This window comes from Onychomys torridus, chromosome 7, assembly GCF_903995425.1.
Source record: "Onychomys torridus chromosome 7, mOncTor1.1, whole genome shotgun sequence".
Lineage (NCBI taxonomy): Eukaryota > Metazoa > Chordata > Mammalia > Rodentia > Cricetidae > Onychomys > Onychomys torridus.
The window spans coordinates 33668157-33685783 of NC_050449.1; the positions used below are offsets into that span (position 1 = coordinate 33668157).

General features: G+C 48.1%; 1 protein-coding gene across 15 annotated transcripts in view; it reads right to left on the reverse strand.

Moving 5' to 3' along the window:
- Nucleotides 1-17627, reverse strand: part of Gramd1b (GRAM domain containing 1B) — a 128558-nt gene that overhangs the window by 13105 nt on the left and 97826 nt on the right. For 13 of the 15 annotated variants that reach the window (XM_036194396.1, XM_036194393.1, XM_036194398.1 and 10 more), the window contains 10 exons: nucleotides 10900-10984; nucleotides 10261-10364; nucleotides 9013-9108; nucleotides 8303-8383; nucleotides 5040-5155; nucleotides 3202-3358; nucleotides 1931-2120; nucleotides 1542-1685; nucleotides 488-606; nucleotides 95-237 (listed from right to left, as the gene is read on the reverse strand). In XM_036194396.1, coding sequence (XP_036050289.1) covers nucleotides 95-237; nucleotides 488-606; nucleotides 1542-1685; nucleotides 1931-2120; nucleotides 3202-3358; nucleotides 5040-5155; nucleotides 8303-8383; nucleotides 9013-9108; nucleotides 10261-10364; nucleotides 10900-10984 — 1235 coding nt within the window. Of the gene's footprint in view, nucleotides 1-94; nucleotides 238-487; nucleotides 607-1541; nucleotides 1686-1930; nucleotides 2121-3201; nucleotides 3359-5039; nucleotides 5156-8302; nucleotides 8384-9012; nucleotides 9109-10260; nucleotides 10365-10899; nucleotides 10985-13914; nucleotides 14727-17627 lie in introns of those variants that run through there. The other 2 variants (XM_036194392.1, XM_036194388.1) reach the window with 1 other exon arrangement.

A 17627-nucleotide genomic window follows, 5' to 3' on the forward strand; every position in this document is an offset into this window, starting at 1 on the left:
AAGAGTACGCCATCCCGCCTCCTCCTCAATGAGCAAATACCTCATGTGAACGCCTTCCCCTGCTTACACCCACACAAGCCATCACACAGCACACCTGAGTCGACTCTTGTTCCGGGCCACGCGGGTGAGCGTGTAGCGATTGATGGTGTAGAAGTAGTCATGGTAGGGCACGTCGTGGGTAAGGACTTCAGCATCTATCACGTAGCATTCACTCTCCTGACTTGCTTTGTACATGGTCTGTGGGTAGGGAAGCATCATTGACCAACACTGAGAAGAAGCATCTTTCCCAGTGCCCCTGCCCCTGGACTCCTGGATGGAAAGTGTGACATCACTTGACTTGGCAGCATCTGAGCTCATTGGCTGCTGCTGCCTCCGGACTAAACCAAGCCTAGATCCAGAGGCATCTCCCAAGTCCAGTTTTCATCCTTCATGATGTGACGGTACTTCCGAACATTCTCTCCCTTGATTCCTTCCTCTGCCTGCTCACCTGTGTCTCCCTGACAGTGGCGGTTTTGGGAGCCAGGGGGTTAGTAAGGGTGATAGTGTAGAGGATCACTCGGCTCTGGTTTCCATTTTCCTCCTTTTTCCATGGATGGAAGATGATATCTGAGGGTAGAGAAGAGCCCCAGCATGAGGGGCGTGGAGCACAGCACAACTCCACTCATCTGAATCTCCCCACCAATGAACTCCATGCCCCATGCCGACTACTGACAGCCACAGCCACCCCCTCCCCTGGAAGCCAATAGGAGTTTGAAAGCTGGGGGAGGTGGTGAAGAGGAGGTGGAGTTGGAGCAGAAAGAGGCCCATTGTGGCATTGCCTAAATTCTACAAAGAGCTCCAGAATACTGATTGTTCCCAGGCTGGGGCAGGAGGTCTCGGGGCCACCTGCGGGGGTGCAGGCAACATTGGAGTTACTGTGGCAAGGACATCAGATCCCCAGGGAGTGTAGCCACCCATGGCCTCTAGGTGCCTCTCCTTGCAGAGGGTGCCCTGTTGCCTAGGGCTTTTGCTCAGAGAGGATGACTGGCATCTCTGAGAGGCAGGGTTACATCTGTGCTGTGGGAAAAACTAAGTGAGAGAGTGAGAGCCTGAGTCCCCAGGGTAACCAGATATGAATCCTCACTCAGCGCATCTAGGCTAGCAGCCTGGGGTGCAGATTCCTAACACCCTAGTGCCAGGAACCCCAAGGCCCACACATGGCACAGCTGAGGACTGAATGGGCCAATGCAACACACTCAGTACAGTGGGTGCCTCCCAAACAGCAGAACAGCTGCCCTGGAGTAGACACAGAGCCCTGTGGGGACAAAGAGCTGGCAGGGCCTGCTCACTGGGCAATCAGAGGGCAGATGGAAACCTGCAGTGCTAGTGGTAGAGAGGGCCAGAGTACCCCAGGGGATCTTTGGCACCATGCAAGGCCAGAAAGAGGAGCCTGCGTCATTGGGGAAAGAATGGTATATGGAGAGGAGAAGGAGGGGGAGGAGGAAGATGTACAGTGGAGAAAAGGATGGACAGTCAGGGAGGGGCTAGCCCGCAGGTCAGACCAGAGAAGCGCCGCTGCTCCATGAAGTCCCGAAGGAAGGGTGAGTTTGTGAACAACAGGTCATAGAGTTTGTCCACACTGAAGTTGAAGACCTCGTTCACGTACTGTCTTCCACTCAGGTCCTCATAGAAGGCCTGGACCTCTCCTGTACAGAAGAGAAGAGATGAAGTAGACAGTGACAAGGAGAACAGGAGGCTGTGCTCACATCCCCGGGGCACTGATATCTCTAGCTAATGTGGGCGCTACCACCAAGGGAAGGGTGACGGGGCTCATGGGCTCACTGTTAACGCCTTTGCCTGCACCACTTCCCTTCTCTGGGACCTCAGCTTCTTTTCATGCTGCAAAATGGAGAGGTGAAGGGATGCTCTAGACCCAGGCTCAGAGGCTCACCTTCATCATGGGTATCTGAAGAATCACTGAGCTCGGTGGGGATATCCTCATTGTCATTGAAATCCAGAGAAGGGGAGGTCACAGGCGCAATGATCTCAATCTTCTCTCCTATGATGGTGTCAATGGCAAGCTCCTTCTCCAAGGACCCATCACCCTCTATCACCTCTTCCTCCAGCGGCAAGCCATCAAACTGCAGTGGAGATCAAGAATCAGCTATCGGGGTCCCTCTCTGTGGGTCAGGCTCTTCAAAAGGGAAACTAGGAACCCAGCCTTAGAAGTCACCCAGTTCCCAGCACAGCTGCTCAGGAGCAGGGCGGAGGTCAGGAGCTGGGACTGTAATGAGCTGCCCAGAACCAAGCACTCACTGCCCTTTTCCTGCCATTCAAAGGGCACACTGGTCTACGAGTGGTGCTCCCATCCTAGGCCCTTTCTGGAACTTTATTCCCACTGTGCGGGTACCATGCCAGCCTGCCTGTCAACAATACCCTTTTCCTCAGGGTCATAGATGGTCACGGACATGTCTGGGGCTCCATTCTCTCATTGGCACCAGAAGAGAATTGATTCTATTTTAAAGCTAATCTCACAAATAGAAATTGAAGGCGAGGCATCAATGACATTTTCATCCAAAGGCAGGTTAGTTAGCCTGGCCACTGAAAGAGGAATAAAATATTCCCTTTTCTGAGAGTCCTTTCCCAAGGAACCCAGCCCCTTCTTGCCTACATATGCCTTAATCATTCAGCAAAGTTCTGGCTTCTCTGCAACAGTGTTCCTGAGGAGAAAGGTCCTCACAGACATTCATCTAGCCTCCATAAACTCCAGCATAGTAGTAAAATAAACTGCAAAGGAACTCAACCAACATTCATGACATAGGTAAGCAATGAGCTGTCCTATGGCTCTATATTCATGTGTGATTTTGACTTTGGATCAAGGCAGGAAAGGGGGGGAAAAAGACCCAGGAAAGGTATCCAGAAAGAAGCTGTCTGGAGTAGTCCACCAACAACTCTACTCTGAGAAGACTTGGAATACTTTTTATCTTCTCATATGTCAAACCAAGTCATGTAAACAAGGTGCTGAGAATCTAGCTCTTGGCCTTTAGAATATGCCATGGCACTAAGAACTCGTGAGTTCTAAGACGTTCCCTTAGTCACGGTGACCACATGGAACCCCTTCCTACTTCCCTGCTCCCAATGGGGCTCATGAGGGGCTAACTGAACTAGGAGAGAACGGCCACTAATCAGGGCAGGCATTTGCCCGGAGTTTCTGGCCCATACCGAGACAGGGGCTTCACTGCTTCCCGTAGAGGTCAGCGTGCTGTTGGTGATGGACTTCTTGGGCAGCTGGGGGCTGGCATCAGGCTTGGTCTCTATGCTGCTTTTGGATGAGCTGTCATTCACTTCATTCTCTTCTACAGGGATCTCTTCACAGTAGCTGGAGAAGACCCCCATCCCCATGAGCTCAGGTTAGCCTCCGTGGACTTTGTTAGTCTAAGAACTTAGGCCTGTCTAGCAATCTGAAACCATGGGCCTTCTTGCTTCTTTTCTTTGTATGTCATTTTGTGCCAAGCCAAAAGCTGCCCCCTCGTTGCTCTCCCAAAGCTTCATTCCCTTCTTATTCCACCTCTCCCTACCCAGAAACTTCTATCGGAAAGCTCACCTTTTCTAGACACCCTCCATAGATATATGTCTACCCAAACATAAACCATATCCCATCTTACACTTTTCCGTTGGGTACCATCACATGCCAATGATCTGAATCTAACATCTGGGCTCTAATCACATATTTCCTTTCTCAGACATCAACTACTAAGGCTGGACTCTGAATGCAGCACTCCCTCAGTAGTACTGTCCAAATCATAGACCATAACTAACAAACGTCTCTTCCTTGTACATCCCAAGGATGGCAGGTGTCGTTCTACTGGAGCAGCCATGATCCTCACTGTCATCAATGACAAAACATCTGACTTGTGAATTTAGTAGCATCTGGATGTGTTATTTACCCAGTAAATCACTATGTGCATTTTAGACATCGGCAAGTGGGTTTGACAGAGCTAATGTGAAAGCAACATTAATATTGTTCCAAGCCAAGGTCTGAGCACTGTGCCTTCAATGCCCTTCCCTTGCTTTTTATTTTACTAGCTTCAACATTTAGTCTCCACACACCTAACCCTTGTTAGCCACTCACTCTCCTCATTCATCTCCTACCTGCAGCATGCTGTACAGTGAGAGTCCCCATCCTTAACTTCCTGTTCTTGGCTTCTAGTGTGTGAGACACTCCTTCCTTGTTGGATGTTCTTTCTCTGCTTCCCACTCTTGCTGAGTGCTTCCAAGCCTAGTCCTTGAACGTGATTTTACTTTTACGTTCATTCACTCACTTGGAGGACTGAGCAAACCCCATGGTTATCCATGAGTGACTCCCAGCTTTATGGCCCTGGCCCAAACTTCTGCATGAACTAAACAGCCATCCATCCTCAAAAGCTTACTTGATCTCTCTGCTTGGCTAGTGGGCATCCCTGTTTGCCTAAAACCAACCTTCTAATCTCAAACTCTTCTGTAAACAATATTCCCCATCTCTATTTGGAACCACTCCATGCTTCTAAAGAGTTAAACCAACAAATTTTAAATCAAACCTGGGATTTGTTTCTGAGCCATGAGCAAATCCTTCAAAATACATTGAGGAACTAATTACTGTCAGAGCTACTGCAAAACCTCCCTGGTCCAAACCACCACCACCATGTGTCCTCTAAATTATCATCTAATAACTTTGAACAAGTTCCCCTTGTCTCCACTTGAGGGTATTTCCAACACAGAAGCCACATTGGTCTTATCTAGATGTTCGTTCAGAACTCATCAACTGTCTATTACAAACCTTCCCATCCCTTTCTGCCTAAAAGCCAACTGTCACATTGGCCAAAAGGCTACTAGTCCCTGCTCCCTTGACCTCCTGGCTCCATCTCTGACCATTTCTATAACCACATAGCCCTGTTACTGTTCCCTCTGCCTGAAGCAGTGGTTCCCTCCATTGTTTCCTATAGGGGGATACCCCAGAAATCATTTTCCACATCATGTCCTCATTGATATCCTCTGGGAGGTTCACCCAAAGTCATACTCACCCCATGGTATTGAAGTCATCATCTGGGGGCACGTAGTCCTCATCATCACTGGTGAGACCCAGCTCATTCCCATAGCACTGGTGGACGAAGTGCCAGAGCTCCTTGGGACACAGTGGCTGCAAGAGAGAAGAGAGTGACTCGGATCGCCCTCCCTCAGGCCCTGCCATTCTGCACAGAAGCACTAAGCCAGGCTGGCCCCCTTGTGGGGAAAGAAGCCAAAGGACACTCTTCCCAACTGAATAGAGAGGACACCTCTATGACAACGCCACCCACCTCAGATATCCCAGTCAGATGCCAGTCTCCCATTTGAAAATGTAGATTCCAAAAAAATCAAGGATGTGGACCTTCCTTGCCTGGTCCCTCAACAGAGCTTGGCAGAATGGGATTAACAGGCCTTCTGGAGATGGGAAGCACCCCACCTCCTACACCCATGTTAGTCTAGGGCCACAGTTATCTCTGAACATCCATAAGTGCCGTGACTCAGTCTTACAACATCACAGAAATTAAGGGTCATCTACTCAGCTCTCTCCTGACAACCTGAATATTTCCTTCTTCATTCTGAAGGACAATCAATTTGTGTACAATCCTATGTCTAGTTCCCAGTGTTTGCTTATTGAGGAGGGGTCTATTTGTCCTCTTTAAAAATACTGTCCTAAGAAAAGCTAGTTTTCCAAGAGGGGGTTGAGATGGCCGAGTTGGGGGAGGGACGGAGAGGGAGAGCCATGAAAGAGATATCTTGATAGAGGGAGACATTATGGGGTTAGGGAGAAACCTGGTGCTAGGGAAATCCCCAAGAATCCACAAGGATGACCCCAGCAAAGACTCCTAGCAGTAGTGGAGAGGGTGCCTGAACTGGCCTTCCCCTGTAATCAGATTAGTAACTACCCTAATTGTCATCATAGAACCTACAACCAGTAACTGATGGAAGCAGCTGCAGAGATCCACAGTCAAGCACTGGGCTGAGCTTCTGGAGTTCAGTTGGAGAAGGGGAGAAGGGATCATATGAGCAAAGGGGTCAAGATCATGATGGGGAAAATCACAGAGACAGCTGATGTAAGCTAGTGGGAGCTCATGGACTCTGGACTGACAGCTGGGGAACCGAATTAGGCCCTCTGCATGTGGGTGACAGTTGTGTGGCTTGTTCTGTTTGTGGGGCACCTTCAGTGGGACCAAGACTTATCCCAGGAACATGAACTGGCTTTTTGGAGCCCATTCCCTATGGAGGGATACCTTGCTCAGCCTTGATGCAGGGAGGAGGGGCTTGGTCCTGCCTCAGCTTGGTATGCCAGACTTTGTTGACTCCTAAGGAAGGACTTACCACCTCTGAGAGGGAGATGGGGTGGGGGTGGGGGAAGAGGAGAAGGGGAGGGAGGGGAACTGTGGTTTGTATATAAAATGAAAAAAAAAAACTTTTAATTAGAAAAAAGAAAATCTAGTTTTCATAGGGTACAATCTCCAGAGAGAAGCAAATGAGTGTCAGAGAAACCAGGAACATGTGTGGAACCGTTATTGAGTCCCAGACTGAAAACAAGGGAGAAAGTGGTCGTGACACGTATGTGACAAACAAAAGCATAAGGAAAACAGATGCAACCAATAACAGAAATAAAAAATAAGTGGAAACTCAAGAGTCCTGACACTACCAGATTTTCCAGATAATACAGGAGGTCTCCAGACCCACACTTTGAAGGAATGGTTCGGGCATCTGGAAGAATACCTTAAGTCAACCTTCCAGTTTTCTGACTTAGTAGGACCATCTAGAATGACAGTTGGGTCCTGTTTCTGGACCAGCTAGCTTTCAGTGCTGACTAGGAGATCCCTGTACTGCTTTCCCTGACCAGTTCTGCCTGGCTCAGCTAGAGTCCACATGGTCAGGACAAGCACAGTTAGCAGACCCTCATTAGATAAAATTAATGAAGTCATTTTGGAAGACACTTAGATGCCAAGTGCATGATTCTGTGCCTTATTCAGAAATGACAACAGATATGAACTGAAAAATCACATTTGCTGGTAAATATGCAGGCCCATTATCACTTTACCATTATTGATGCCTAATAAGTAAGGAGACCTCAGCTTCAAAGCTACCAAGGTTTATATCAGGGCTCTAGAGGCTCACAATAGAAGAAACTGTAGATAAAAATTAATTTAGTTGGGTTTCTCCAGGTAATAATTAGCTCAGGCTAGAGTCAAGATAAATACATATATATCTTTAATACATTCATGTCAATCATATGGTAACCTAGTTGGAGGTACATATTATTTATATAGAGATTTTTTTTTTCCTTACATTTGTTTCTCTGGCCTGGAGAGTTCCCCAACATCTGACAGCTTTGAAATGGGAACTCCCTATGGACATGGGCTGTAATATTCCATCTGTGTCTCCTTCCAAACTAACTAACTCAAACACACCAGCCATGAGTTGGTGGCTAATTTGACTAAGTTTTCTTATTTTCTTTATTGGTGGTTTTCTGGGACCTGGTGTCTTGTTGACCAGGGTAGAACCTCCCAGGGTTAGCAAGCTCTTAGACTTGGAAACAAATTACAGGTATGCAACAGCCCCATCTTCTCTAGCTTGACAGGTTTCTTCTCTCAAGGCTAGGTACACTAAAACTGGATGCCAGGCAATCTGAGATAGTCTCTAGACCCTAAGAGCTACTGAAATTAATACCAGTGGCTAATCCTATACCTCCATGACCTGCTCATCCTCAGCTCCCTAGCTGATCCCAGGAGACCACAGTAAAGGCTCTCGCCCATTCTTCTGCCCCTTTGCCTCCTGACAAGCCCCAGTGCTTTACAATGTGGCCTGGAATGACCTGCCATGGCATGCCTAATTTCTGGAGAACCTGTGGATAGGAAACCAGTTTCCTTCATAGCAGTCATGTCGATGGCTACCTGATTCATTCTACTTGGCTAACCCAAGCCCTGGAGAAGTATAAAACAGTGGGACTAAAGTGCCCGAAGTCATAGGTGCCTTACTCCTGACAGTGCTGGGGCATTCTCATAAAAAAGCTAACTCTGTTCAGGACTCAGGTCAAGAAATCTACTAGGGGAAGATTTCCAGAGACAAGGGCTCCCTAAGAGCCAGCCATAACACAGTAAAAGCATGCTTCCCAACTGGGACAATATCCAAGTGAGAAGTACACTATGGGTGGATGGCCTTCCCAGGCTGAAGGACAGAACCAATCTCTCCTGTCTGTCTGCCTGTCTGTCTATCCATCCAACCATATATCTACGAACAGAGGGACTTTACGCCCTTCAGTACTTACCTTTTCAAGGAGCGCATTCTGCCAGAGCCGGAACATCATCATGTATGTCCTGTCCCGGGCCCCAAATGAAGTAAAAAAGTGCTAGATTGAAGCAGAAGATGCAGAGAAACATCTGTGAAAACTTTTAACATCGTGACTAGGAACACAGAGTCCTCCTTTCTTTTATTCAAAATAATACTCAGTCTCAAATGCCACTGACTGTCAGTCATCCAAAATCATCAGCACCCCGGGGACCTGAAATATCCAAGTCCCCACTGAAACCAAGTCCTTCAATATTTTACTCAGACTTTCTTCTGTGTTTTTTACTCTAGTTCTAAACTGTGCCTTCAAAAATATAAATGTTCTTTGCTCACCAACTGGAACTGGGCAAGAGGTGAGCTGGGATACAGCACAAACAGGATGAGACAAACCTACTGACCCATCAACCTTCAAGGAAATCTAAATATGCATAGTCTATAGTTACAGGACTCAAAATTTGGTGTTCTAGCTCAAAGTTCTAACATGCTACCCTAAGCCCTTGCTCAGCCTTCAACCACCCTGCTCACCCAGGGAGTATTTTCTAGAACTTGTACCCTGCTTACTGCCTGACACTTGAAACCCATTAGTCTAAAGATTAAGGTGAGTGAAGGGTGAGAACACAGAAGTGGGGAAATGGGGAGTGGGGTATTGGGGGTGCATGGGTAGAAAGGTCAGAACTGGACAACACTCACCTTTTCTGAATCAGTACAGACTTGGATGGCGTTGGGAATGAGGCGAGCTGTTTTCTCTTTAGTCATGGAGCAGATATCTTTCAAACGGACTGTCAGCTGGCATCACCATGGTGTCAGAGCAGCAAGCAAAAGAGGGCATTAGTACAATCAGGAGAAAAGTGTTCGTGAGGCACTAGTAGTTGCCAGACAAAATCAAATCAAAGTTCTCATACCTCTGGCCCTGGAAGGGACCAACTTAGAGATGATACAGTTTATACCTTATGCCACAGAGGCCATATACTAAGGAACCATCTCTAGCCATGGTACCTAGGTTCTACAACCCAATATATAGGCAGAGGGTCTGCCAGTTTTGCTACTTGACGAAAACACAGAACATTGGTGCTGGGAAGGCTTATAAAATCATCTAAGTAGCCTTTCTCCATCTTATTTTTAAAAGATGAGAAAATAAAGGCAAATTTAAAAAATGTTAAAATCACAATTAATAAAATGCAGAACCCAGAAAATGAGCAAGTCAGTTCTTCTGAACCCTTCAGCCAACATCCTGTCCACTTTACTGTGCCTCGCTCTGCCACAACTCATACCAGATAGCTATGTGCATTTGCCAAAGGAAAATGTACTGTCCTCCATACCCAAGAGATGGGAAAGAAATACATGGCAAAAGAGATGCCATGACTGGGATTCAAAATTGGGTAAACTCCAGTGTTCAGGCCTGGGTTGGTGTTGGTATTCTCCAGTGTTCAGGCCTGGTTTGGTGTTAACAATATAAAGACAGAGCTGGGGTGGTTATGCATGCCTTTAGTCCCAGCACTCAGTAGGCAGAGGCAGGAGGATTTCTGAGTTCAAGGCCAGCCAAGGCTACACAGAGAAACCCTGTCTGGGGGGAGGGGTGGAGGGGGACACACTCTAAAGGCTTGGGAAGAACACAAATTCAGTAAATCAAGAAAATGAGGGGTTGGGGATTTAGCTCAGTGGTAGAGCATTTGCCTAGCAAGCGCAAGGCCCTGGGTTCGATCCTCAGCTACACACACACACACACACACACACACACACACACACACACACAAAAGAAAAGGAAAGCAGCTTGTCGGTCATGGCCAAGACCATGTCCAAAGGGACAAGTCTGGATCTTTTTCTTCTTTCCCTTTTGCAGTACTGGGGACCAAGCGGTAAGCGGTAAGCATACTACCACTGAGATACAACACCTACATCACCCACAGTCCCGAACCAACCCAAGTTCAAGGTCTTTACCAGAGTTTCCCATCGGAAGATGTTGCTGTAGAAGCAGATCCAGTTTTCTGAGAGGTAGAGTCGGCCCTGAAGAAGAATGTCTCTTTGGAGTGCACATGAGTAATCTGTGTAGGAAGCAGGATATGGAAGCTCAGAGACAGGGGCCATTTTCAGCAAACCAGTGTAGACTGAGTGTGCCACCCATCCCTCTGGCACTGGGGAAGTCTAGTCATCTGCTGCTGACTAGGTGTACAAGCACTTGATCTAGCAGCCAAGGAAGTCTCTAATATCTCATGAGAAACACCGAGGAGATGGATAATGAATGAGTATGATAGCCAATAGCGGGCGGACTTAGAACAATTAAAAAGGCCCATGCTGTTCAATTAATTTCCATCCTCTTACTACCATGGCAACAACTGGTTCTATGGAGTGGCCATTTGCAGAGGTAAGTATGCCTCTGAATCCCTCCTGGGTGGGCTCTAAAGGATGCATGCCACAGGCATAGTGCTTGATCCTAAGATCTGGGACTTAAGATGTCACCTGTTGCCAGCTCAACCTGCTTGCTTGTGTTGGCTCTCAGTCTCTGGTCAGAGGTAGCCTGAGTGTTCTTTCTGGAACTCCCAGACTTCCTGGTTGGCCCCTCCCAGGTTACTATCTCACCAACAATGAGGCGCTCCGTGTCTGGAAGTTGCTTAAAGAGTTTTCTGAAGTCTTCATTTCTCTGCTTGTAAGTGGGGCTTAACACCTGCACAACAACAGCCAAGATTAGCATGTGTCCACATACTGTAGGATTAGAGAAGGATGCTGGGGTGGAGGAGGGGAATGCTTATGCATTAGAAAAGCAGAGAGATGAAACTCTTCCCATAGTCCCTGAGAGGCCAGGTTAGAAAGGGGCCTTGGCATGGAGAAATAGCACAGAGGATGCGGTCCTGAAAAGCCCTTCATGCAGCATTGGTCAGTGAGAAATATGGGGCCCACATATGTCCCAAGAAGAGAAAGCAAGGAAGGAAACCTTCAAAGGTCGTCCCAGGACCTAAGATGCCAGCTATCACTGCCCTGCTTCCTGCCAGCTCTACCTTGGCAGTGGAAAAGACCTGAGGGCCAAGCTAGATCTCAGCAGGGCTTTGAAGAGGGTTGAAAACTGCATATCTCTCGAAGTTTGTTATGACTAACACAGTGAGCTAAAGACATGAGGTTTTTTTTTTTTTTAATCATAAAACATGGCACTAAGAAAATTTAATAAAAAAAAAAAAATCCAGTAGCAGGAAGGAAAGAAAAGAAAAGAAAGGAAGAAAAGAAAAGAAAGGAAGAAAGAAAAGAAAAGAAAAGAAAAGAAAAGAAAAGAAAAGAAAAGAAAAGAAAAGGAAGAAAAAAGAAAAGAAAAGGGAAACACAAGTTGTGAAGTTAATGTCCTTCTGGCACACAGGCATGACACCTCCCTCCCTATTCTTACCAAATGATCTACCAAATCCACATACAATGAGGAAACTGAAGCAAAGAGAAAAGCCCCATGGCCAAAGGCACCCAACTGCTGTACAGTGGCAGACCCCAGGAGAAGAGTCCATTCTTCATAAGCCACAGAAGCCAGGAGAGGACCAGCGACGTATACAGTATAGAGAACCAGATCCTAAAAACGGTTATGCACCCTGTACCTGCTCATTCCCATAGAACAATTTGGTAAATCGTCCCTGGAAATCCCACCAGGCAGTAGAATAGTTAGGAATTCTGCCCTTTCAACGTATACCCTTTTACAAAAAATGAATGGAAATAAAAAAGATGGGTGCCCATAGATGAAGGCCACTCGAGGATGATACAAAGAGCAGACAACCTAGGGAGAGCCACACGTGAGGACAGAGGCACATTTGCATTCTACCCGGCCATGTGCTGACCTACTTAACACACACACTGGGCTGCTGACCCTCTGCCAGAGACACATGCCTGAGGGACAGATTGTCCTGCTGGCAGTGACATGTAGTTCCTGGCGTCTTTACCCTCTCACCCACTTCTCTGGGAATCCACAGGCACAGAGCTAGTAGGGGATGGACCCTTCAACCGTTCATGTTTCAAATGTCTATAAAGCTAAATGACCCTCATGGAAACAAAGTCTGGGAGTGATCGCGTCTGAACCCAGAGCTGCCCGCCTCCGTGACAGCCTGTTGCTCTGACCAGAGGAAGAAGAAAGTGAAGGGAATTAAAGACAGAGAAAACTGTGTGAGCTCAGTTTGAGTCGACCTCCAAGAGGGAGAAACCAGAGAAGAGCTGAGGAAAAGGAACCTCTCGTCAATCTGTCTATAATTTGAATTTCAAGCTTTTGTTCTTGACTGACTTACATGTGTAATATGAGAGGCCCAGTTACCTTCCCCAAAGTATACCACACAATCATCATATGATGTCAAACTTCCCAAGTCACCTGTGAGCTTCAACCAGGTTTCTAGGCCACCAGAGGAAGCCATCTAGAAGCCTATCTATCCTATGATTTCTAGGGCTAGAAAAGACCTCAGGCTGGGTGGTTGTGGCCCACACCTTTAATCCCAGGCAGATCTCTAAGTTTCAGGCCTGGTTTACAGGGTGAGTTCCAGAACAGCCAAGGCTACAGAGTGGAAACCCTGTTTCAGAAAAACAAAATAAAACAAAAATAAAAACAAAAAACCCAAACAAACAGACCTCAGATACAACAGTCCTCCAAGAATCACTAAATACTATGCAAATGTCCCATCCTCTAGAAGAGAATCTGCACACAGGAAACCCTTGCTTGACAACCTGACAGCTCATAAGTCCTCATTATATCTCACCTTCTAGACAACTGTAAACACCCCACAGCAAGAGCAAGCATATGTCCACCACATACATCACTGCACCTCACCACAGGGTAGATTTCATTACCCCACTTCATACTTGTGGGAAATGAGGCAGAGGTTAAGCAGCTTGCCTGAGGAATGTGGAGACCCAATGGGAATGGAACATGAGTCTTATCTAACTGCTAAAAAGAAAACCACAGGGCTTCCCTGCAACAGCTCTCTCATGGGAGAAGACACTTGCCTGCTTTGGGGTTCCCACTAGCTTCTCATGAGAAGCAGCCTACCAGAGGGCCCCCAATCCACTTCAAGGGAAACTTGGTATCTAGTAACCCGATGCCTAGAGTCCTCCTAGTTCTAATATTTCATTCATACACAGTGTCATCTTCCCTGGGCTTCTATTATAGCCAATGAGAGAATTCCAGGGCCCCCAGAGATGGACACACAGGAGTCTAGGTACAATCTTCCAAAAGCATGCAGGAAAAGACATTGATCTTTTTTGCTTACAGCAGTGGGGAGGAGTAGAAAAGGCCTCCTTACTCCACATTTATACCTAGCTTTCCTTATTCTACTGTCTGTTGATGTAGATGGTAGGCCAGCCTCTCTGTACTAATTAATGTACAAAGACACATTGGATGGAAATACTTGGCTTTCAATCCTATGTCCCTTCGATGCTGGGGAACCTAGCCCCCTACACCCACTCCCTAGGTCCTCTTAAACATTCTCTTCCAAAGGTGAGGCAAGGCTCACCTCTATAAAATGGCCAAAGAATTCTGGCTCAAGGGTTGACAAGTCTGAGGCTCCCAGCAGGGCCAAGTGCGGCATGAGAGAGTACACAGAATAGTCACAGAGACCCAGAGAATTCAGGTTACACACTCACGGCTGGGATTTTCTCAGATCCATGCCAACAGTAGCATTCCACACCATCAGCAAGTCTCTTCAAGTACCACAGCAGAGACTGGCTGTCCAGTTCCAGCAGGAGGCTCCAGAGGACCCCAGACTCTGTCAGAGATTCCATCACCCCCCAACAAATGTCCCAGGCAAGGGTCCCCCAGTCCTTATGCTGATTCTCTGGTTCCCTCGGAATGAAAACGGTGAGTCTTGCCTGGACTGAACACAAGGTGGTCTCTGGCTTCTGCACAGAGGGTCTCTCTAACCCTGGCTGCTGTCTTTTCCTCTCTCAGAGCCGTGCTCCCTGTGCAAACTCTCACAAATGAAAAGATAGAATACGCATGGTTCTCAGAGCGGGCTGGCCGGCCAGTGTCTCACAGCTGGACTCTGCTTCATCCTTCCCTTGTCTTCAGTCCGGGGGCAGCCCAGAGGGGGTGTGGTCAGGCAATACTCCCTGGTGGGTGCAGCCACTCAAGAGTCCAGGTGAGGCCCGTAGGCATAGATACAGCAGGTACACAAGGCAGCCTGAGAGCTGCGGAAGGCCAGCCCCACGTGAACAGGCGAACTCTTGCAGAGCAGGATGAGCCACAGCTGGGTCCAGAGGTCTATTTCCACTAGCTACTCACACTCAAGAGTGACTCACAAGTGACTCTTCGGAAGCTCCAGAGAAGCCCATGATGGCCCAGATCCTTAGTCCAGATCTGCCCCCAAGGATTGACCCGTTCAATGTACTTTCTATCCCCCCATCAGACCAGGACTCTTGTGACTCACATCTCTCACCCAGGCAGAACGGGCCACCACTTAGCTGCATGCAGCACAGGGCCTGCTCTCATCCCCACCCCTGCACACACCCCTTTTGCCTCCAGAAGGCACTCCTTTCAGCTGGCCAGCAAATGACTTCTTTGTTAAGAGTCACTGGGGCCTGAGGGAGGGAGGCAGGGCTGGTGGGCGGGCAAGGCCAGAGCCCCGCACATGCTTCAAGTTACAGGATCCGGGTGATAGGCCTGGCCAATGTCCTTCAGTAACCCCAGGCCTAGCCTGGCCTCAACCAGCAGATGTTTCCTGCAATGGAAAGTTGCTGGCCAGGGCTCTCAGTGGAGGAAGAGAAGGGGAGGTGCCCAGGGCATCACAGTTCTGGTGAAATCTGAAATTTGAGACTGAATAGAGAAGGGGTTTCTTAAGAAACAGCTAGCTCCCCTTTAAGGAACCCATCTATTGGGCAACTTCTCTGATGCAACAGCAGCACACATGGGAATCTACAAATGTGCTGGTCACAGAGAAGTCGGACAGATAGCCTGGAGAAGATGAGGTCGGCCCGAGGTGATGAGGTTGGCCCGAGGTGCTTTCCCAAGGACTGGGCCCCACCTTCCATACATGGAGGCATAGGATCAAAGCCAAGCAGAATCCCGGGTGGCTGCTGAGGCCTTGAGGGGAAATAGCAACAGTAAGAGCAGACCTTACAGACCCTGGCGAGAAGGAGGAAAACAAGTAAAAGAAAGAGATGGCAGCCAGGCCATGAGGGCAGAAAGGGCTCCAAACCAATGGTTCTCAACCTGTGGGCCATGACCCCTTTGGAGCTGAATGACCCTTTCATTGGGGCTGTACATCAGATTATTTACATTATGGCTCATGACAGTCCGCACAGCATGAGGAGCTGCATTAAAGGGTCGCAGCAGTAGGAAGGTTGAGAACCACCGCTCTAGGCAGAGAGGTAGAGAGGAGGAGTAGGCAGTATGGGGACTGGGAGGGTGTGGACCTTTGAAACAATCGCGGCAGCTGCCTTGTTCTACCCAGAGAGCCTACCCTACCAGGAAGGTTGCATTATGGGTAATGTTCCTTTGTTTTATAAACCTTAGTAGTTTCCTATGCTTAAACTTTAAAAATGACTCTAATGAAGCCAAAGAATACAGATTCTTGGGTCTCGGACCCAAAGACTCCAGTTAAGAGGGACATGAAAGCCATTGTTAGGGTAAACAGAGGGGAAAGAATCCTTGCCCAAGGCATCTTCTAACTCCCTCCCGTTTCCATCTTGAAGGACACTTGCCTTCATCTTACCTAAGGTAAACCACACTGCATTGGATGCCATCTTCCCCAGGAATGAGCCACCCTTCGATTTAATCTTCTCTAGAATTTAGTATTTCATATACTGTGTAAAAATTATCTACCACATGAATGTATTCCCTATCTCTCTATTGGTATGTTATCAAAACACACACACACACACACACACATACACACACACACACACACACACACACACACACACACACACACACACACACACACATCCCTAGACCACAAGCCTGGCTTCTTGGAGCATAGTCCCTGCCCTGACTCTATCCTAAGATCAAGTGTCAGTGGTCCTCAAATTTTGTGGCAGGTGAATCCAGCAATTCTATTTTCCAGGGTGAACACAACCCATCTCTTCAGGACCACACCATGCCCAAGATACAGGCAGTATAGACAGTTCCAGGAGGCTCCAGATACTTAAACAGAAATTCCCTGGAAACACTGGTATCCAGGCCAGAGACACAGGCAAGTTGAGATGGTAACTGTTTGAACAAGACAGGGACAGTTTACACCCTAAGAGATATTATCATAGGAGATGAGTCTCAGTCTGCATTTGGTCTTGTCTCCACTCCCTCACCAAGGGCTGGGCAGGGAAGGGCCAGAACTCCAGGAGCCGGAATTGGCTCTTAGCTAAACATTAACTCTACGGTAAACACTGGGTGCTGGGACCAACTGGTACCCTTTCTCCAGATTCAGCAGGAAGGAGGGGGTGAGAGAGCCCAGGTTAAAAAAAAAAAAAAAAGATTTTGGTTCAGCATTGACCTCACCTAGGAAGAAACCAGTTAAGACCCACAAAGGAAATCCTGGTGCTTCAGCCAAATCCAGTAAGCAGAAGCCAGATGTGGGTGGGACAAGGAGACAAGGGAAAGTGACTAAACATGGGTGGGCATAGGTGCAATGCAGAAGGGTGGGGGAGGGTAGGATTAGGAGGGGGGGGTCTCATCTGGAGAGGTCATACCACCCCGGGGGGAGAGAAGGATGGGGCTGACTGTCATGAGAGTACCAGTCAGAAAGATTCTTAGGAGTCCTGGGTAAAATCATAGGTGGGAGACAGACAGACAACAGGGAAGGACAGTCCTTGGAGGAAATACCAGGCACTGGGTGTGTCCTCTCTGCTACCCCAACACCTGCATCCCCTCCTACAAAGCTTTGTCCCACTGTTCCCAAACCAATGCCAGCTAGTACTGTGTGTCATTCCTGGGATTGGCACCAACCAGCCATTCCTTCCTTAAAGCCAGCTTTCCTAACAGAGGACTGTGTCAGACAATGTGGGTGCTGTCTGTAGCAGCTGCCCTATTCTCGGCTTTGTCCCTAAGTTGCTATGGAAACACTAACACCCCAGGGATGAGACATAAGGCAGAAGGGTCTATCTGCCCACCTGGAGCTCAGCAAGACCCGTGCCTACTGGGACCAGGAAGGAGAATATCTGAAAGGCACATGGTAGCCCTCAGGCTTTAGTCTGGCCACCCTTATTTCTGACCACAGTTCCAACGCCCTGTCATCTGACCCCTTAATCTCCTGACCACTGGGGCTGCACCTTTTGTATTCCCCCAGGCTGGAGGCCCTGCTGAGTGAAATGAGCTGGTCAGTTGTGGTGGTGAAGGGCGAGAAGGGACCCACGGCAGTTGCACA